The following is a 22,500-nucleotide window of genomic DNA, read 5'->3' as shown; positions in this document are numbered from 1 at the left end:
CGCCGCCGCCCCTACCAGGTGCAGCAATACCTCCGCCGCCGCCTCTGCCTGGTGGAGCAATACCTCCACCGCCGCCTCTGCCTGGTGGAGCAATACCTCCACCGCCTCCGCTGCCTGGTGGGGCAGCACCACCTCCTCCACCGCCTCCGCTGCCTGGTGGAGCAGCACCACCTCCACCGCCTCCGCTGCCTGGTGGAGCAGCACCACCTCCACCGCCACCAGCTTTTGGAGGTGTTCCTATTGCTCCCTATCTGGTGATACCAGCATTACCACATGGGATGAAGGAGAAGAAAAAATACAAACTGGAAGTTGCAATGAAGAGAATCAACTGGTCAAAGGTATTACAATCCTTTTTTTTTTATTCCCATTGATAAAAAGTGGTTTTTGAGGAAGGAGGTGGCAACGTGCCAGGGTTTACATTAGATTGTTGCTAGTACTTATGTTTGAAGAATTCATTCCCTCCTTTTTATCCAAAACATTTTTTATGCAGTGATTGTGATTCAGTTGATCTTGGCTTTCAAAGACACCTGATGGTGTGGGGTAAGCTCCAAGTGTTTAATACTGCCATGAGCCCGTAACACCCGTGTACTGGGGATACCTGTAGCTAACAGCTCTCAACATGTTGGCCAGTGTTGTATAGAGTTAAATTCCTCATATTTTCAGCTGTACTTGGTATTTGACTTGCCAAGTGAGCCCTTCAAAGGTAAAATGTCTTGTTCAAAGCAGGTTAAGTTATCAAATGGTTAAAATCTTTATCAATCACAGTACTACCGCTTTCAGCAAAACACTGAGTTAAAATTTTGCTGGGTTTTAGGACAGGGGAAATGAATCTTGAAGTAGACAATTGGGTGGAAGACTGTTGGGAAGGCTGCTGTTTAGGACCTTTGACAGTCGAGCAGTTGACAAAGGACCTCGAGTAAAGGGATAGCTACAGCTGTTTGCTGAGTTGAAGCAGATGTGCCTGAGAAATGAGAAAGGATGTTGAAAAGAGATGTATGGAGAGGTTTTGCTTGAGTCTTCAGTTATGACACAGAATAAAACATGGTATAAATGGGTACTTGGAGTTTTGGAAGACAATATAAAGCACAACTCTGATTTTAGTTTTATCTTCTCTGGCTTAAGCAAGCTGTGGGAGCCCTAAGTGATGTTTTATGATTCTATTTTTTTTTTTCTTGTTTTTTTTTTTTGAGGACATGTTGAAAGTGAATCATGCTTTCAGAGACAACACCTTTGATATCTTCTCGTAATAACAATGTGTGGTTGCTCTGGTTATCTAGCTTTTAAAAGCCTTGCATGAAACTTAAACTTGACTAGCTTACGAGAAGGGTGGGAAGGCATTGGTGAAAGAATTTTTCCCAATTAAGAGACCCTGTACTTACCATGATAGTAAGTAAACAGCCTTAAACTACTAGAATTTTGTTAAGGGTAGATGTTTTGACATGAGGTTAAGAATTTATTTTAAGATCAGTCCTCTGAATAGAGACATTAATTTACTACAAATTAAAGCATCTAATTAAGAAATTAAGCGAGTTATTTTGTGTTCATATTTTTTTTGTTCTTGTGACATATTCAGGAAATTTGAAAGGGAATTTGCTTTTCATTGCCTCACCTGCCTGTCAGTAGTAGTTGTACTACAAAACACACTTCAACAGCTTTTGTCTTTCAGTGAGAAAGGCAGGTGTTTACCCTAAACAAGCTGCAAAACTTAGCAGAAGATTCTAAAGGCAACGATGTTAATAAACATCAGCTTTTATTGGAATTTTATTGGAATTTTATTGGAATTTTATTGGAATTTTATTGGAATTTTATTGGAATTTTATTGGAATTTTATTGGAATTTTATTGGAATTTTATTGGAATTTTTGAGGAAATTTCTACTAGAGTGAATCTGTAGCTGTCTAGTTCTGTGTAAAATTATTACTGCATTTGATTTACCAGTATGTGGTTTAATATTAAACTTGAGTTAGTGTCGTGGCTCTGTTAGCTGATGCTCTCCCCTCTCCTTTACTTTACAACTATGGTTGGTACTAGATAGGATAATGAATTTTTAATTGAGGTTCTTGCTGACAGAACGTCGTGTTTGATGTTTGACAGCTGAGTATCCCAGGAAGCAAATTCAGTGCCAATACTTCTTAAAAAGTCTGTGGGTTGCAGATTGCTGAGGAAGAGATTTCTTCCCAGGAGAGCTTTCGGAGAATGTGTGCCAGGCTCAGGGGTTTATGTAATGACGGCGGGAGATGGCAGTAGGTACCTGCGGTGTTTTCCTTCTCTTTTGGCCCTGTCGCGAGGGCGGGTCTGAGGGGACATCTGTGACTCCTGATATCTGTGCAGTGTGATCGGTGAGTGAACGCTCACTGAATTTCGTAGTTCTGCAGAGAGTTGCTTGTATTGTTGGTATTGTTGTTGGTCTGTATCAAAGCAGAGTGACGAGCTGTGATGACCTAGATGAAAAGACGGGCACTATTCTGTGAGTGGCAGTGAACACGAATGGTGGCTTTGCCCTAAGTTGCAGACATACATCCAGACCATTAGGAACATTTTAAAGTGGTTTTCAAACATAGGCAAGAGCATGCTGTTTCATGTGGAAACCTTCTAAGTTCCTGGTATCTACGTAGGTCTAAGTTGAGAGAATTCTGGTACCTGCGCTATCATGGTACTTGCAGGTTATTAATCTGAGCTGCTTATCGGTCGTTTCCAGGTAGCACCGTGCTAGAGGAGGATTATGGCCACTGGGAGGAGCTATGGGACTGCTCAAGTGAACTGTTGGGGCACCATTAACTTCCAGTGACCCTGAGCTTCTGCACAGTCTTAACACGGTTATATTTAAGCAAATTTCATTTTAAAAAAAATCTTAAAATATAAACATGTGTTTGAGCAGTAAACTGCAAGCTCAGCCTCTGATTTGCAAACTAACCTGTATGATCAGTTCATAGTTATCTCTTGCCTCTCAATTGTAATCGGTCACTTTATGACAAAAGTTACGCAAGTATCCAGGTGTGTGCTTGCATAAGTGTTGAAGATCCCTCTTGGATCAGTATAGTCACTGTTCCATCTCTATAAAAGAAATAAGTTTGGGCTACTAGATAATTGCATCATGAAGACTAAACCATCACGTCTTAAAGGCAGTTTGTAGTTGGCAGGCTTTAGTGGTGTAAAAGGTGTTAGATGTATTGAAGTTTGCTCTAGGAAAAAATACATAGATCACCAAATCATCAAAGCAAATCACAGGAAGAGCTGTATACGTTGCATGCTGTCTGGTTTGAGCTGCAGCTCAGGCTTGGACTTTAGTCTGCTACTTATTTGTCAAGGTTCTAAATCTTTGTACTACTAGTTAGTGTCTGACACTGTTCTCGAAAACCATATTCTGTGTCAATAATGTGTGGGTACCAAGAACTTAGTAAAATCAAATTGTAATGAAAATAAGCTCCTAAGTGGCTGCAGATGGTCACTGCTGACCATAGGTTGCAATTCAACATTGGACAAAACTGGCAAACGTGTGATTTAAATCGCAGGTTTTGAAATAATGCAGGGTTTTTTCAGGACGTTTCAGAGCGGGTGAAACTGCTGGGAAATTCATATGGCTGTAGATAGACATCTTTCTAGAAAGCTGGGCATCCACGTTCTCCTGGATGGAGCTGGGATGCCAGATGTTGCTCCTGGCTCTATCTTTTCAATATGAAGCCTCTTCACGGTTTCTATTTGCAATTCTTATAATCTGCATATAAGGATAAACCATAGCTTTCCTTTTTCATCGTTGTTAAGGGTCGAGGGCTGAGGTAACCACCCCTCGAATTAAATGCGGAATTATTGTACTACATGGAATAATTCTATCTGTCCATTTCCCAAAACAAGGAAGTTTTAGCTCAAACCAGGACAGTCATGGGGGGAGGAAATTAAAGTATTTAGGGGAGAAAGACCTTAAATCTTTGACTGTGGTTAACACCCATCCGTGTGCATTCTTAGTGTTGCAGTTAGGTATGACGGTGCTGGAAGCTTCAGGCCTGTTACAGACAAATGTAGATGAGGGTGATGTTAGAAGTAACTTAAGAGTGAGCAGTGAAATTAAATGGGTGAGGGTTTTCTTTGTTTACTTGCATAGAATTCTCAGTGCATTTCCAGAAAACTGAACAGTTTTTTGAGAATAAACATTAACTTTAGTGCTTCTAAATTTAAAAGGAATCAGTCGTGCTGTTCTCTGAAAATATCTATTCAAAATATCCTTAACCTCCTGCCAGCCACACCAGTATATTTTTAGAAGAAAAAATGAACTGTTTTAAGTAGCCTAGTTATATTATTAAAAAGAAACAAGAGTATATGAGTTGTCATACTGGAAAAGATGCTCATATTTTACTTGGAGGAATAAGGCATTACCCGATGTTGGAATCCACAAATTTGAGGTTGTATTTTTGCTTTGACATTCACCTAGCATACAAAATCTTTTTATTTCATGTACTCTTATTGTTTGAATTATACAATTTTGTAACTTTCAAAAATCTTACAGAGAATAAAGTTACTTCCCCTCCTATGAAATTGTTTATCGTCTGTTGAAGATATTTTACCATTGAATGTCCTTGTCTTCTTCCTGTTTAGAAGATTAGCCTATTCAAAGCTTCTATTATACAATTTTCTGGACTTTTTTTTGTCCTGCTTATCCTTGTTTTGAAATGGAGCCCTAATGTTTTAGAAATACATTTCCACTTGGGCTTTTAAGAAAATGTTTTGTGGCTACTATTTCAGGTAGCTTCTCTTAGGATCTTTGACTTTGAGATTTTTATGTTATCCCCTTTTATCTGTTTGGGTATTTCCATCTGGACTTCTTGCCTTAAGTTTCATCACAGATTTATATTTTGCCAGTTTTCTTGGGGGGTCACGAGGGGGGCTCAAACATATAGTTCTCTGCTGAAGCTGCTGCTTATCTTTGACTTGCCACTGCTTTGTCTGGTTAGGATAGTTTCACTCCTACAAATCGTTCCTTTTTCGTTTATTTGAGCACCTCCCTTAGGCAGGGAAGAACTCTGCTGTACACGTAAGTTCCACGGCTACGCTCGGTTGTCCTTGCTAAGTAATATCTGATTCTAGAGTCAGTTGTACCAGTTTTGCAACTGTGAAACATACCCATACTACTATCCTGTAAACCAGAGAAGAATAAGCTTTCCAGTTTATAACAGGTATTTGTCATTGCAGCCAATTGCACTGTAATCTGTTACGTTCCTGTGTTTATAGGAATAGTTTATACAGTGTACATCTGAGCACTGTGTACGACAATGGGGAGTAATGCAGATGGACGCTTGGCAAAGTGCTCTGGGAGCAGTGCCAGCGATCTCCTGCTGACTGAGGAGGAGAAAAGCCCATTTGATCATCACTTTTAAGGGACCACCATTTTGGGAATAAAGTTCCTATTGTTTAATTTAGTGCTTTTTGTTGTAACTGTGTTCACCATTAGTGTTGGATTCAGGTCGGTTTTAAAAATACCTTATCTGCAGCTGTAGTAAAGCAACTACACGTTAACAGATTGATCATGCAGTAAAAGGTGGAGGACCGATGTGAAAGTCTAGTGAGGCTTACAAATACTGTATTGCTAAATTTACTGCGTATCCTTTTGAAGTTAAATACCCCTTGAAAATTAATTGGCATTTAAAGAAACTTGTAAACAAGAATTGATAAGACTTTAAAAATTGGAAGAATGTATTTTGAAAAGAAAATAGATGTTCTTGATACCTGAAGAGTAAAAATAGTCTTTCAGCTTCTATATTGCAGCGTACTTTCCTTTTTTAACATAGCCAGTATCTAATAAAGTACTGTAATGCCATCTGTGTTTACATTTGAAAAATGGAAACTATAAAATAAGTGATATTAAGTATAAAATTATTTCTCGGGTTTAAAAAGATAATTCTTCCTACGGACTTGATGTTGGGTCACTGAAAAGTCTACACTGACACATAATTTGCGAAAAAGGTATTCCAGCCTCTGGCAGTGCAGGAAAGACTCTTCCCTCTCCAGTTCTCAAGTAGCAGGGGTGTGTATCAGTGGTGAAGAATTTGGGAAGTGTCTAGAAGGTAATGGTGGGAAAGCTAGAATCCTTTCAGACCCAGACACTAATACCTTACCAAGCCTGTTTGGAAAACTTGAATGGGAGAAATATAATAGAAGTTGTTGTGTAGTCTTGTGTAGTTCATCTGATTGTGTTTGGTCAGGGAGCATCTTTAAGAAAACACAATACTTGGAACATTCCTGAACTTAACCGAGTTTGATTGTCATGGAAGTCTAGTAGCATTGGCTTTAGCGTAGCTATTGAAAATACTAATTACTAACTTTGCAGATGCTGTTTTTGTTTCAGATTGAGCCTCAAGAGATAGCAGAAAACAGCTTTTGGGTAAAAGCTGAAGAAGATAAATTTGAAAACCCAGAACTGTTTGCAAAATTGGCGCTTACCTTTGGAACACAAATGAAAGGTACATTCTTTTACTTTGCATTATCCTTTCATTAAGCTTAAAACTATGTAATGAGAGTCTCTTTTATACTTTGTGCAACACCATGAAATTCATATAATGGCTTTATAGCAGGCAGATTATTTAAAACATGTTTTTATAAAGCATAGCAGTCTATTACAGGAATTGCTCCTCCCTCACTTTACAGCACGAGAGGAGGAACCTTTTGTAGTAATACCTCTTAAAAGTGCAGGGTATGTTGCAGACATGCAAATTTTCTTCAGATTAAACTCTATGTAAGTTTAAATTCTAATTCTAAAATCATGCTCATCTGCATTAATATTCCTAGCTGCAGGAACTGTAAGTTGTCAGGTTCTTTTAGATATTCTACATGTGGAGGGTTCGTGCGTAGCAAAAATTTGCTTGCTGTATTCCTCTGCTAAATCAAAATCCTTTTTAAGTGTGAATGTAGCAATTACAATATGCAGTTGAATCACAAAATCATAACTACAGTATACTTACAGTCTTGATTCAGGAATATGTGGGTTGAAACCATAGTTCTTTTCAAATTTCTCATGTTTGTGTCCTTTGCTTTCATTTTTTTTTTAAGTTGGAATACTATATGCAGCTCTCTTTTAAGAAAAAAGAAAAGTCTTTAAATATGATCCTTTAGTATTTAAATTTATGTTGTGTGATCTTAGAAACATCCTCAAGTTATATACAGTTAAACTGCATTGTTACTGTCACTAGTGAATGATAGTAGGTTAGTTTTCAAAGGGTTGAATGTGTGAGTACACACTCACTCTTAAACCGTTCCCATACTACCACAGGAAAGTGTCAGATAGTCCACAGATTTTTGTTGGAACACTGAGAAATGGGTCCGTTTGACTACTAGAGAGAACAATACAGTGAGAATAAAAACTGCTGGAGCTTTCTGTCGAGTGTAACTGAGCCTGCTCAGTGTGGCATGTAAGTAGCTGTTCTGCTGTTGGTTGTAGCTGGAAAAAGTCATTAATTTCTCAAACGATTCCTTTGATAGCAGATACGGCGATAATATCTGTATCTTGAGTTGGGAGTGCAGTTACTAACAACTGAATTTTGGGTATGATTTTCATACTTTCACAGCATCTCAGCTCTTCATGGTATTCAAATGGTCTGTGAGTACTCCTGAAGCTGCATACAGGCTCTTCAAGTCTTTTCATTATTATCCGTGGTTAATGGTCAGATTATCAGTATTTCATATGCGGCCATTTGCCAGTAATTACTTCCAGGCACTGAAAAGAAACAAGTACTGTTGAAGTACCATTCAATAATAACTTAGGAGCTAATGACGAAACCCAACAAATTAGGGCCCAAGAAGTGGTAGGTAGTGAAAGAATGAGTTCCTTATCTAGCTACAAATCTTTTCTCTGTTTATCAACCAGTTAGAATAAAATATACTTGAAGGATGTGCAGTTCTTGAAGGTAGATGAAGTCAGATGTATCAAGTGTTCATAGGCCAAATCTGAGAGAGCAAACATGTACTTAAGATTTTGAAGTGAATTTGTGTACTCACTGTAAGCATTTTTGTGCTGCTGGGTTTTTTTACTTGAACTTCTTTGGCTTCGTGAATTAACAACAATTCATGTGATGCTTTCTATTTGAACTATAGGGAGTTATCTGTTTTAATTTGAACCACTATAATGCTCTCACTTCTGTCAATTATTTGAGAATTTTTATTACTTCACAATGGAGTTGTATTGCACACAGACGTTTGTGGTGTCCTCACTGTTTGAATTTCAGAAGAGCGAGCAATGTATATTGAAAAGTTAACTCAGGTTAAGCAAGGTCTCTCAGAGGACCATAACTTTTCTGAACCATTTCTTGAGTAGATTCCTTGAGCACTTTCTGAATATGTCTTTTTCTGTGCTCTTTTGAAATCCCTTCAAAGAGTTCGTCATAGCCATGTTTTTCCTAAGATAAATACACAGTTCCTTCACTTGGAGCTTATGCTCTTTTCAGTAGTCACTGAATTTCCGCCATTAGTATTCTGCTTTTACAACACTTCCCACTTTCTGGTCTAAATGTTCAGATATTACAAGCAGTATTACAAAAGCATCATCTGCGCTTTGATAGATTCTTGGCTCGTAGCTTTGCAGTGAGGTTAAAATGATGTGGAGTTCATCACTGGTTTTAGCGTGATGGCAAGACAGGAAAACGTTTAAGGGAAAGATCCCCTGGCAGCGGATAACACTTACAATGGAATGAGACACCGATCTTAATAAAAACGACAAGCTTCTGCTTTGAGCCGAATTCTTTCATCAGAAGTCTGAAGAAATGTTTCTGAATTCCTGAAAAGCAGCTTCATTAAAAATGCTGAAAAAACCCTCTTGAAATTTTGACATAGCTGTTGGTTTCATATGGGAAGAAATTCTTGTTGACGTACTTGCACAGTTCTAAAACTGAACAGCAGAAACTCTCCAAATAGCTCACTGTGATGATAGCCTTGCAGATATTTTTCCTGTTCTCCCTTATGTTGTTCTCAGTTAATGACTGTAGAAAATAACATGCCATAACAAAGGATGAGAAGGCTGTTAAAAATGCTACTAGATATTACCCAGGATATTAAAATCTTATTTGACTGACTAGAGAAAGTCAGTATTGTCTGTCTTTGAGTTCAAGTTTTAAGAAAAACTTGAAAACCTACTAAAACCTACTAAAAATCAAGAAGAGTCTCAGAGCCTTTAGTTGCAGCACAGGCTCAGATAATTGCATTCCACCAGCAACATTTTTCTGCAACTGCTATCTGCACAGGGAAACATTAAATGATATTCATGATTCTTCCTCACCTTTTGCCTTAACAGCCACAGGCAGCTCATTAATCCTCAAAATACTTGTTTCAGGTATAATCTAGGATAAAACTTCTCTTCTGCTTTAGTCCCAGTTCTTGGTGTGGTCTCCTCCTATAGTGCAGGCAAATTGTAGAAAGACAAATAGAAATGCATTTTATATTCTCTTGAGCACAGTCAGCACGTAAAACAAATAAATGGGTGAGCGGAAGCAAACTGACAATTGCCAAAAGCCATTGTGATGACTTAGTGTTTACGATCTTGTATTTCATGGCCTTTTGGAATGCTAGTGGGAAGAGTAACTGAAGTAAAACAAATGATAGCACTTATTAAAAACTTTGCAATTCCATATAGGCTGTAGCACTCGAGTTTGATTAAATCTCTGAATTCCATTAATGATTCTCTGGCACGTAGAGAATGAAACTTGGAGGTTTGTCTTCATTTAACATGGCTTTGGTTCAAGACTCTGCAATAACAACTTAATGTTGATTGTTGCCTTGCTACCCAAGTACCGCCTGTTTGCAAGGAAGCAGACAAAGCTGCAGGAAGTGGCACTTTGGAGACGAAAAGTGTGCGTGGGGAAGTCACAATAGACACTTCTGAAGCACAATTTTCATTAGTTAACGGCTTACTGCATTCATCAGTTAGCTGCTTGTAAAATCTAAGTGTGTTTGATCACAGAGCACCAGGAACAAAAAGGAATGATCCCTGACTGGTAAAATATTTTTACGTCAAATATACTTAGATCCAAATTTCCTTTTAAAAAGTATGCATAAGGTTAGATCTGTGCTTGCTTAGGTATTTAATACTGATGCCCCATGAATAGGTAGAATTTTTTAGTTAGGTTTAACTCAGTTATCAGCACTCAAACTGCAGGATTTGGTCTAAAGATCAGTTAGCGAGCACAGTGATGGAAACCTCTGTTGTACAGGGAAGAATGGAAGCATTAGAAAGTATTCCCTCTTAGCCTTACCAGGACTTTGAGATCTCGGGGTTTGAACTAAGTTAACTGAGATATAATTATCTCTGTCTCAGTACTGTCTGCAAAGATTTTCTCCATTTACTTTCAAGAAAAATACAGATCCAAATACTTTTTAAGAGTCTCTGAATAATGAACTCCAGGGTTCAAATTTTCATTGAAGGTATTAGAATAGTGTTTTGAGCTTGGAAATGTGCTTCCAGATGCCAAGATGGAAACAATGGCTATAGCCTCACAGACCATTTTGGCAAGGAAATGCTATTCCAGATCAGGCCCACTTTAAAATGAGTGGCCAGCTGTGGTGGTCGTCAGTGAGTTGGGTGCTATTAGGAGGTTGGACAGTTTCTGCATTGTGGGTGGCAGTGAAACACATAGATGCGTATTTCCTTGTCTAGCTGTGCAGAGGAAAAGAATAAAGATGGTATCAGTTTCCAGGTGGTTAGTCGTTTTCTTTTTACACCATAATTTCCAAGAAAGGATCTGATATAATGCAGAATTGATGAATCATGTGTTGCTTCAAAGTGAAAACAGTGATTTTGCTGGTGGAAACATGCATCATCCTTTTACAGTCTTCTGAGTCATGACTTGAAAATTTCAGGCTCAAAAGTATTTGGTTTGCAAAATAATCTTATCATGGATTGATTTGTGTTTTGATATTTAAAGAGCAAGAGGAAGGAATTCTGTTGAGGTATTGTTAGTTCAACCTTATCTTATTTTTAAAACAGTTAAATCTTACCTGCAACAATTCTTCAGACAAGTTTTTTTGATAAGTAAGATAACCTTAACATCATGAGGTTTTTTACTTTTTAAAACTTGTGTGATAAATTAAGCTTTGTGTCATTGCATAAGTATTTTCTTAATTTAAAAAACAAAATCCTTTCCAGTTTTTGGAGTATGAAAAAAGTGTGAAATCAACTCAGTGAACAGTCCTCCTTAGCTGAATGACACAGTATTTCTTCACTGAAGAGAGGAGATCCAAGTCATCAGATAAATGCATCTTGCCCTTGTGAACCCGTTATGTGATCTTAAGGCATTAATTTCTGTTAATACAGAGTGAAATAACAAGGTGTGTTGTCAACTAAAAACGCCATTTTGTTGATGACTTTCGATGGTGCCACTATCAATTTTAGAAATTAAAAAATTACTCATTTTTGACTAAATAAATGATAGTAATTTTCTAGTGAGGGAAATATTGTAATGAAGCTGAACAAGGATTTATGTTTATTGTATTAACCCAGTCCAGTAATACGTTTCTGGAAGCCTGGACTACTGGTTTTTGTTGCGGTTGGGGTTGCATATGTTTGTATTTCTGTGTAACCTCTTTTAAAAAAAACCCCAAAACTAAAATGTAGTGTTTGAAATGTTAGTATTCTTGGCAAGAACCTACTGAATAGCAAACCTTTGAAATCATTGAAGCAACTCATATTATGTTGTTCAGCTAGAACATTCCTTTTCTAAGTTTTACTTTTGTCCGTTAAGTGACATCAAATTTTAATTTGGTTACTGGTGTGAAGGAAAAGAGCACCATCAGCAGCAGTGAGACCTCTGCAGTGCTTTGTAGAACGTGATCTCAAGAATTCCCTGTGTTGGTGTTTAATTTTGACTCTTACGGGGGGTGTGTGTGTGTGTATATGTAATTGTATGATGAAGGTAAAAGCGAAGGATTAAGGTAGGTTATGGCTCTCCAGATAAGTCGTGATACATCATATGCTTGGGGCCTCAGATAACATTGTAATAATGTGACAATACTCAGTGTATCAGACCTGTTGCTATCAAAATCACTTTTCACTGTTTGATTGATAGTCTAATTGCAAAACACTACGAAGTAAGTTAATGCCTTCTCCCTAAAGGATCGTGTTGATTCCTGGCTCTTGTAATTCAGGTTGTGTATTTTGCCAGTCAAAAATGATAGTGGTGCTCTGAAGAAATTAATTATGCGTACAGGAGATCTGTAAAGGTAGTAATTAGTACATAATAGTCTGTAACTACTGGGATTGTTCCAGTACAGAATTCATTATCCATCCAACCTACCCCAAGGGAAAACTTCTTGATCAGGGTTCTGTTGCTTCTTTATGATTATGCTTTTAAAATACAATTCAACAATTATTCTGATATGTTTTTGAAATGGAAGTAAGGTTTTAATAGCTGAGCTGTATATATTGTTATGGGAGTGTGAGTGAGAAGGATCAAGAGAAAATGCAAACTTGCACATAAGCTATTATTGAACAAAACATGAGCAAAATAGTCACAATTTTATTTTTATATGTATAGTGTAATAATATATGCATAATATAAAATATATTAAATAGCTTCTTTTAATATAGTCTTGTTTTACTAATTACGGTATGAAAACCGAGGTGGCTGCCAAGTCCTGCCTTTAATATCTCCCTCTGTGAACAACTTTTAGGACTCATTAGTAGGTCCATTTAAAAATATTAGTAGTCATGAAAAAGTAGTAAAATGTTGATAGGATTATCTAAAATTTAGTCTTAACTTGTTCATGTTTTGGGTCAGTGCCAGGAATTTAGTATCTAAACTCGTTTTGTTGGTTGAGGAGGAAGAGGGTTGAAATGAGCAACCGAAAGTTTATGGACGTGTTGTTGGAAAAATTGAAGGGATGCTGTAGCAGACACGCCAGAAAAGCTAAGAGCAGTCCAGGGAGACAGCATGACTTCTGAGGAAGACACGGCATATGAATTGATGAGGTTAAGAAAAAGGCAATGTTTAAATAACACTAACTACAGTGGTATCATCAACATCCTCTTTTGCCAACATTAATAATAATGCTTCTTTGAAGGGGATAAATGGTTTCTTTTGTAGGCTGTAAAGGTTAGACTGTAAGCAGCTGAGGAAACTGCTTGTGCAGAGCTGTAAGCAGATAACAACGCTTATCCAAAGGAGCTTTTAGTAGACGTTAAAAGGTAAATGTTCTTTTAAAATTTGACAGAAACAGTGAGGGGACTGGCTTTCAAAATAATTGAAGGTGGAATACTGGCTCTTACTGCACAGAGATGTTATGGTGTATGTATGCAGGTATTGCACTCAATGCTTTCCGGAACAAAAAGTATATAAAACTTATATGGAGACTTCAGCACTTACTTATACTTTATCAAAGCTCGAAGTCTAACCCAAATACAACAAACTCCACTATTCCGGTTACGTTGACATTTACAGTCAAACTTCTCATCATCCACTCCTTTCTTCTGGTGTTATGCTCACCCATCCTATGTCACCCTGAACAGTGAAGGTCAAATGGTGTCACAAGTCATCAGCGTCCTGAGTTCTTCACCTCAAGTTGTGTGATCTTACAGTGGAGATTTTCTCTTTAAGTTTGCTTTGGAGTTGTTCTAGCATGCTGGTGAAATACTATTTAAAAGATATTAATGTTTTGGTTGGGTAGTAAAACTTTTAAAGTTCTTTGTCTGCCAGTGATGTGATGTAAATATTTCAAGATCGATTCTACCTCTGTGCAGAAACCTTATATTCCCTGCTACTCTTGACTGACGAACAATATGAACTATGCAGCACTCTGTCAGCCCTTCCTTTTTGCTTGACATAATGAAACAAAACTTTTTTTCTCCCCACTTAAAGTGTTTATCTTTCTTTTCAGCTACTTTTTAGTAAAAAGATAAGTAGCAGCCAAAGAATAAGGTTGGTGCACCCTTAAACTTGAGGGAAAACTATCTGCGTTCATTTACGTTTGGCACTATAAGGAAAAGGGGTTAGTAAGAACTTTTAAAAAATGGGTCAGAATGTGAATATATTAAGATTCTCAGATCGAATCCACCTGAGAACATAAACTTTTACAAGCTTTAAATGGACTCGGTTTTGGCCACAATTCCTGTAACAGCTGTATTTGTAGGTGAGGCAGCAAGCTGCAGTTTATTACAGACATCTCTAGCATTGAGCACAGACTGGTTGTACTAGCTCAACTCTATGCGTTGCTTCTGAGAAACAGTAAAACCCCCCCCAACTCCTACCGTATTTGTTTCTGGATTGCAAACTGCAGGTGGCTCCCTTGGTCTCCTGATTAATTCAGGATGTGTGTTTGTTTCCTTTGCCTCCTCGCCCTCTCCTTTTCAGAAGTGTGTGATTCCAAAGCAAAGGAAGATACTGCTTTGCAGTGTAGGGTCACCGAATGTTTGTGTGTCTTGCAGGAGTTTAATGTCGTTAGATTGCTTAGGTAATCCGTCTTCATATCTCAGCTTGACGTAGAAGTGAATCAGGCTGGTTTGTTTTCATCTTTCAATAGATTTGAAATTGTTGTTCTTTTTCAACAACAAAATAAGTTCAGGTGTCATGAAGTAAAAAGTGTTACTAGTTTGCCATTTTTCATCTTTTCCTTTCCTTCTCAACTGGATTTATCCAGTAAGTAAATTGGCTAACTCAGGAATGGAAAAAGCTTTGCATTGTTTAAGTAAACTGATGCTTGAAATTATTACCACTTAGCATAGATTTATATATATTTGTATTTTTATCTATTTGAAATGCATTTTTAAATTTTGAAATGATCTTAGATTTATTTCATCAATGATCACAGTAAATACATAAGAATATATTTCTTGATTAAGGAAAAAAAATTGTATGTATTACCAATGAAATAAAAGCTTTTCTGCCCAGAAGCGTCAGGGGCAATTTGTACCAGATAGCAAGACTAGGTATTGTTATGTTTAAAGTACCAAGAGGAAGAAGAAGGGTGAGGATAAAAAAAGCTGATTGTATTTACCACTAATTCTGTGAGATAAAACATGGTGCTGTATGATGACACGTACAGATAGGCACTTCTCATACAGGACTTTGCTGATGCTATTATTTCAACCACAGGTTTTGCCTGTGGTGGACTAATGTGAGGGAGCACTGATATTTTGTGAAGACTTTCTTTTGAAACAATCAGGAAGTTTGAAATATTTTAATTTATTATCACTTTGGAACTGAGGAATTATTGTCAACACATGACAGTGAATGAAGAATAGCTGAGATACATAAATCTATCTAGGCTTTCTCAGAAGTTAGATCAGTCTCAGTTGTGTTATTTTTGTTTTGTCTATTGTCTTGTTTTCCTGTAAAACCTTATATAAATAATAGTTTCAGAATGATCATGCCATAGGGTTGAGCAGATGCAGGAATTTTACTGGAGATCTTGGCTGAAGTACAATTTATGTCTCTTTCAGGACTCTGCTTTTAAAATCTTTGTGGTATCTTCTTAAAGGAAAATACTAATGAGGGACAGGTCAGAGAAATGCGATTTCCATAACTCCCCAATGTGTTACTCCTGGATCTTGCTTACTTTACATGTGCAATAGTTAAAGTTAGTATTTTTTCAGTTATTTTATCAGAAGGATTTGGATATTACCTTGGTTAGCAATGCATCAAGAACAATACTAATTGCAGCTTCAGAAAAGCAAATATAAGTAGTTTGTATGTGAATTGAATTATATTCTGAATAAGAAACAGATGGGAAATAGTTTGAGGTCCAGAATATTTAAAAGTTAATTGCTTTGAGGTATATCATAACGTATTCCACAGAATTCCTGCAGAAATCAAGTTCATTTTCAAAATCCGCATTAGATCTCTTCTGAATCCAGGTCAAATGTTCTTACGTAGAGGTGATTTCCTCAGCGTTAGCTTAATTAGCACTGCTTAACCCTTTGGAAATGCACTAGGTCAAGTTAGTTTACCCCACTGGAGACTTTAGGAGCAAGGGTACAAGCTAAGAAACGCTGCTAGTTACTTCTGGCTGTATTACTTCCACAGATACTCACTGATTATCTGCCATTTTAGTGTGAAATTGAGATTGTAGAGGATGTCCCCTGTGCATGTGCTTCCTCCAGGACCATCATCTGGTTAAGAAAGTGTGGAAACAAAGTGTTTCTGAAGAGTTTTAATAAAGAAGGCACTGCTGCTCAGCTTTAAGTTTAAATCAGTAATTTTGTCAAAAAGCTTTAGCAGTAGAATTTAAGGAAGGTTATTTTCTGTTTTCAGAAGTATTGCAGTTCTACTATCAGTTTTTCTACTTAATTGAAGTAGGATAGTTTTGCCGCTTGAGTAAGTTTAGATATTTGTTGGTTTTCCTTCAGTTAACTCTGGGAACCGCTCGGTAAATTAAAATTTGTAGTAAATTAACAAACCTCTCTTGTAGTATTTCATTCACAAAGATCTGATTTTGGAAATGCTAAGAACTGATTTGCAAAAGGTGGGGTTGGGTTTGGGGTGAACATTTTGTCTTAAAGGCTTAGAAGGAAAAATTAACGGAGTGAAAACAGCTGTGTGTTGTCTTAAAAGATCTGTTTTATGTGTTTTTTAACAAATGTTGTGACTGAGCTGTCTTAGTTATAATATCTTAAATTTTATTGGTAACTTAATTCATGCATTAATTTGTTAGATCCAAGTTGTTAGAATTTAGAAATTAAAATCTTAGAGTAAAGGTGGAAGTGTCAATTTGTACTACAAAGAAGAGTCAAGGAGAGGTAAACTCATCAAGGGGTGAGTTGTTTTGGTGTCTCAGAGGTCCCCATTAGCAAAGAGTAAAGATTACGGCTTTGTCACACCCAGCCGAGCGTGTGTTACCCACGTACCCAGGTTTGGAATTCCAGGCAACTGTGTGCTAACCGTGTTAGCATTAGTACACCCTGTACCTACGGTATGCCTTGTTTTTCGAAGGGAAGTAGGGGTTTTGTTTGTAGCAGCTTTATAAAATACAGCAGAGGAAGAGAGGTGGTTTTGTATTCTGAAATGTCTCTTTCAGTCTGCATGATGCAGCGCTTGAATAAACTGTAGCACATTTAACGAGCAGATGAGGACAGAGACACATGTACTAGGCACACCAGGGAAAGGGAGTGTGTACAAAGACTAATTAGCATGAAATATGAATACATTCAGGAAGTCTTGATCCATAATGCTCTTAGTATTTTTTCTATGAATTTGATAAAAAGAAATTCAGAAGCTGAACTGAAAAAAGAATCTGTTGAAATGAAAAACGAAGAAGATTTTGTTTGTTTTTAAACAAACAAATCTCTATTCCTTGAATAAAACACATTCAGTATGAATAGGTGAAGAGATTAGACTGCAAAGAATGCTCTCAGTAAAGTCAAAACAAAACCCTCAAAGATACTCTTCTTCAAATACTTTTTTTTTGTAACTTCATTTTTTGCAAGAGAATATAAGTTAGATACTGGAAAAATCTATTTAATTTGAAGCAGTTATGCAGAACATGATTAAATAGCCCATTCCATGGATTTTACTGTCATTTTTTGTTAAATGAACTGTTAAAATTATCTGTTGTGGACATTTTGCTAAAGTCTGCCTTATCTTTCATGTGTAACAATTTATATCTGTCGATGTACATAAAATGCACTGATGATGGATTGGAGGTCAATCACTTGTCACTTCTAGATCTGTCTGGAATGATTCTATGCAGGATGGTTTCAAAACAATGGCTTTTACCATTTAAAAAAAAAAAAACAAACCCACAACAGTGGCTTTTGCCTTCGGAGGTGTTATCTGTAGCTGTAGCTCTGTTTTCTGGGAACCTCAATATTCTAAATGAAGCTCCATATCTGGTTACACCTAGAAAGCTGAGTTGTGTCATGTTGATTCTTCAGCTGAAGTCAAGTCATGAGGCTGGCTGTGGATTTGTGACCCAAGAGAAAGTGGGAGTAGAAAAAAAAGTCTGAAAGAAAGGCTGGAAAACAGATCAGTTACCAGGAAAGCATGCGCTGACTATTTAGTACACTATGCACCTATATTTTAATGCCCTGAAAGCTTCCAGCAGAGTTCCAGGAATAACAGTGTATTTGTTTAAATAAATAAAACCCCACCGTGAACAAAGATGTAATTATAAGCAAAAATTATGATCTGCCTTGTAAAATAATTTTAAAGTCTGTGTTAAAGAGGTGTTCCCATCCTTTAGCAGAACCACAGCTAGTACAGACTGCGTTACTTCCTAAGGGAACTCCCTCTCAAATTTCTCTTATGTGAAGTACAACGTGGGTTTCTCTGTTGGAGTGTAAATGGACACAGTTGGTCTGATTTGCGGCCAAGTTCCAGTTACATATTCTGCTGACCCGCAATTAGGCCATATTTACAAAAAACCCTCCCATCTCCATGCCTGCTGGTTTTCTGTGCAAAACTGATTTTTCTTCCTTTGTTGCTGTCCTAAACCACCATAAAATTATTCCTCATCTGCTTTTGAGATTGCAACTTCTATCTCGTTGATGGTTGTTTCATCTGTAACGTTTTTGGGAGATGATTTGAACAGGGTATTTGCCATGGCAAGAATTTCTGCCGTATGTGCAGAGTAAAGATAGTCTCATTATCTATGTGACTAAAGGTTCTTTGGAGAGAGGTGCTTTGAAAACCTATCTAAAGGATTAAAAGTCAACAACCACGCTATTAAGTAGCTAAATTCATTGAGGAATTGAAAATTACAGGTACACGGGCATTAACACAGATAAAAAGCTGGTAATTTTTTTTAATTATTTGTTGACGATCTCTGAAGGGTGTAAAGTTGAAATAACAAATTTTTTTGTGTTCTGTAAGTGCATTTGGTGCAGTCGTGAGAAACTGAAATTTCTCTGAAACGCCATTCTTTCAGAGACTTTTCTGTTCTGTAAGGTGGGAGTAGATTTCTAGAATCCCATTACTGAGTAATTTCCCCATATGACGAGGCAAGTAAATAAGGAATTTAGGGCTGAAAGCCTTTCTAAAAGCAAAAAGGGCACATGGTACACTGGCTGATTTTCGTAAATCGAAGTCTAATGTGTCTGCTTAAAACTGTCAGTAATTCTAACACGAAGGTTGCAGTAACCTGTGTATTGTCACTGACGTGTAGACACAAAGCTCTGTGCCTGTCTGTGATTGGGGCGAAAGGCGGCTTGTTGCAGGTGACGTGGAACTCGTTAGGCTTCTTCGATACCAGCCACCACAAGGCAGTGGTTTCAAACGTTTGTTTAAGGAACATTGATTTCTCAACATTTTGTAAATAAGTTGCTATTCATATTTATCGGTTATCAAAGCGGTGATTACCAGTCAGTGACACGGGGCACTGGTTACTGATTACAGCAATGAATGGAATCTATTAAAATGATAATTTTCCCAATTAGTTTTAATATGATCCTTTTCCCTTGTGAAGTTAAGCTTTGGACCTGATGCTTAGGAAAACATCTCTTTAAGTTCTGCTGGCTTAATAATACAGTAAATACCAGCTCATTACCCATTTTTTAAAAAACCTCTAAATTAGTAGGAGAATTCTTTGGAGTAAACGTTAAATCACATCTCTCAAGTACTAAGGCACTGGAAAGGTAACATCGCGTGTTTCACTGCGTAGGTCAGAGCATGTAACCAGAATGTGCCACAGTAAACTTCAGGAAACCTACCGTAGATCTAGAAAATGGCAAACAGATGGAGGGGTTTGGGATTTAAATATGTGCATGTGAAGCAATTTTTCTTGCATGTTTGTTTAAAATCTTCATAGTAGAGAAATATTTTAGAAAGGGAGATGATCCTGGGATGTACACTTGGAAATGTGTTTTCATGTTGAAATATTTAGGCAGGAGCTTTGTATGTCAGATATCACAGTGAAGGAGGAAAAGAAATCAGTTCAGCACTTCATTTTTGATACAGTTTTAGTTTGTTCCATTAAACACCAATATCTATTTAACTTGACTGTATAAAATGACTTTTGGATCTTGGGATCTCTTTTTGTAGCTTCATTATTTCTAAGATTCCTTTGGAAAATGTGATTCCTTAAAGGGAATCCTTGGGAGAGATGTGCCTTTTACAAGCTTAATCAAGGGGAACTATTCATGTAAAGATTTTTTGTTTACTGAACTCATCATGGTAATAACAGAAAAGGAGTTCATGAAAATCTTGATAAAATATGATAGCAGTTTTTTGATATATCGTTTTACTTTTTTTTTTGTCTGAGTCTTGGTGCTTTTCCTTTGCTTTTGGAAGGTTTATGGATATCAGGCATACCAGTTAGAACCTGGAAAATAATTATAGCTATCCTGTCTCTCAGTTCTGAGGTTATGATGACCTAATATCAGAAGAAAAAATATAACTGGAACATGCAACTGTCTAAATTAGAAATACTGTTACAGGCAGCATTTTATTTTTATAGGAAAATGTCTTCTCTGACCCACATAAAACTTAACTTTGTACTTGTAAAATGCATTGATTGTTCTTTTTAGTTTAGTTAAGCTCTAATATATTGGCAGCAGCAGACATGTAATGTCTCAGTGCCTGGTAAAACCCACCGAGGATAAGTATCTCTTTGGAGTGAAACCCAGCGTGTTCACGTTAAGCCTTGCAGATGTGGAAACACTGGCAGTGGCAAAGGGAGAAATGGAGTTGGACAGTCCTGAGGCTTCTTCCAGGTAACTGTTAGTGAGGGAGCGTGAGAGAAGAGTTCGTGGAAACAGCTGTTAGCTTTTATTCCAGCTTCTTACAGCCCATGGTCTGACACAGTTAGGGAGGTCCATTGAGGATATTTTCTTTTCACTCACTGTTTGCCTGCTGTTTGATTTCTTATGTTCAGAAGGAGACTTGCATGTAGTTCTGTGACTGTTCATATGTGATGAATTGTTAATATTTGCTTACTCTCTTCCAGCAAAAGCATCTTTTGCCTTGGTCTCTAGCAGGATAAAGAGAAGGGGGCAAAATCAGTTGTGGTTTGCGCTTGGGTTTTTTTCTTTTTTTAAATAAAGTGTTTATGGCAAGACGTCTACTTTATTTCAGGCTGTTGATAGAAAGCCAAAACCAACTGCAACAAGGAGTGGTTAATGAAATACACTTTAAGCGTACAGCTTTATTGCACAACTTCCTGATGCAGATTTTCAAATAGCACTTGAAAATTAGATTAGTTACAACCATTTTAGGGCAATTGCAATAGAACAAGAAATATTTCAACAGTCATTAAATGTTGTGGTCAAATATAATAACAATCAATTGTATCATACGAAGAAATAACAGGAATATAGATCCCCTGCTAATTTTTTGACAAAACTAATTTGTAAAACTAAGTTGGAATTTTTTTTTTCTTTTCTACAGAGCATAATCTGTTGGGTTGATGTCACTTCCCTCAGCTTGATTACATTAATTAGGCAAAAACCATACAAGATTGCAAGAGGTTCCATGGTTTTCTTTCCCTTGTCAGTTTTGGGGTTTTTTTGCCTTGAGAGCTCAGACTAAGATCCACTTCCAGATCAATTGCTTGCTTTGTAATCAAATTCTCTCTCCCCCTCTTTTTTTTCAAGTGCTGTACCAGGTATTTAGCTCTTCTGATTGCAGGAAGGACACAGTGCCAGCGGGAGTGCTTAATTTTACTCTGAAATTGATAACCCAGTGATTGTAGGTGAGCTGAAAATTGCCAGGTGCTGTTGGGAATAAACATGAGCCCCCACAGCTGCTGACTTAATGGACAGGAGGGTGTTGCTGGCAGCCCTGAAAGCGCCTGCATTTATCTCTAGATATTTGGTTTTGCTCTTTGTCAAAGTTTTAAGACCAAATGACAGTGTGGAGACTGGACATGAATTTGGATAGCAGACCTCTTTAATCTCAGTTTAGGCAGTTCATGAGTTGATGCAGGAGAGATGAGATTGTCTGAGAGAGAAGTTGTGGCTTCAGTGGTGTTGAACCATGGCATCTCCATGTTCCAAGTCTCTGCACTGAGTGTTCTCTAGTTTTGTTGGTTATGGGGTTGGAGACCTCCTTGGTCACTAGTCCATTTAGCTCTTTCGCTGTTGTTTTCTGGCTTGTTGCCGTTGTCAGGGCTCTGCTTGTTCAGGATGCTTCTGGACATATTTGCACTTGTTGATTATCAGCAGGCTATGTGTGTATTCTGTTTGACTGAATGAACTTGCCAGAGTTCATCCTGCTGCCTGGAACGAGGGGTTGGTCACAGTTCATCTGCTCTACTGAAACAAGTGCTTGGTGGAAGTTCACAGGCTTCTGCTAACAGCTGATGCTGACTGGGCGTTGTGTGAGCTGCTGCACTGTTCCTTTTGAGTGTGGAAATTATGTGGTTACTCAGATGGAAAGGCTCAGTGTCTGTTGGCAAGGGAAGAGAACAAGAGCAAATCTGGGACAAAAATTTGCTCCCTCTTCCCCTTTCTTTGACTTGTACTTCCATTCTTGGGTGCCTCTAGCAGTAACACAGAAATAGAAAAAAACAGTAGCTTTCAAATAGCATCAGTTTAGCCGGGCTTCAAGAAATTTTATTCTATTGCATTTACTACAAAATATCTTCTAATCTTTCAATGGCATTC

General features: G+C 37.5%; 1 protein-coding gene across 1 annotated transcript in view; it reads left to right on the top strand.

Annotated features, from left to right (window-relative positions):
* Positions 1–22,500, top strand: part of DIAPH2 (diaphanous-related formin 2) — a gene marked incomplete at both ends in the record, with an annotated part of 150,142 nt that overhangs the window by 28,771 nt on the left and 98,871 nt on the right. The window contains 2 exons of the mRNA XM_010141468.1: positions 1–338; positions 6,337–6,451. The exon at positions 1–338 is cut by the window's left edge and continues 26 nt beyond it. Of these exons, the coding sequence (XP_010139770.1) occupies positions 1–338; positions 6,337–6,451 (453 nt within the window). The remainder of the gene's footprint in view (positions 339–6,336; positions 6,452–22,500) is intronic.

The sequence above is a fragment of the Buceros rhinoceros genome, unplaced genomic scaffold (assembly GCF_000710305.1).
Source record: "Buceros rhinoceros silvestris isolate BGI_N320 unplaced genomic scaffold, ASM71030v1 scaffold6288, whole genome shotgun sequence".
Taxonomy (NCBI): Eukaryota; Metazoa; Chordata; class Aves; order Bucerotiformes; family Bucerotidae; genus Buceros; species Buceros rhinoceros.
The sequence above is the reverse complement of the archived record's forward strand: the minus strand, read 5'-3'. Positions and strand labels throughout refer to the sequence as shown.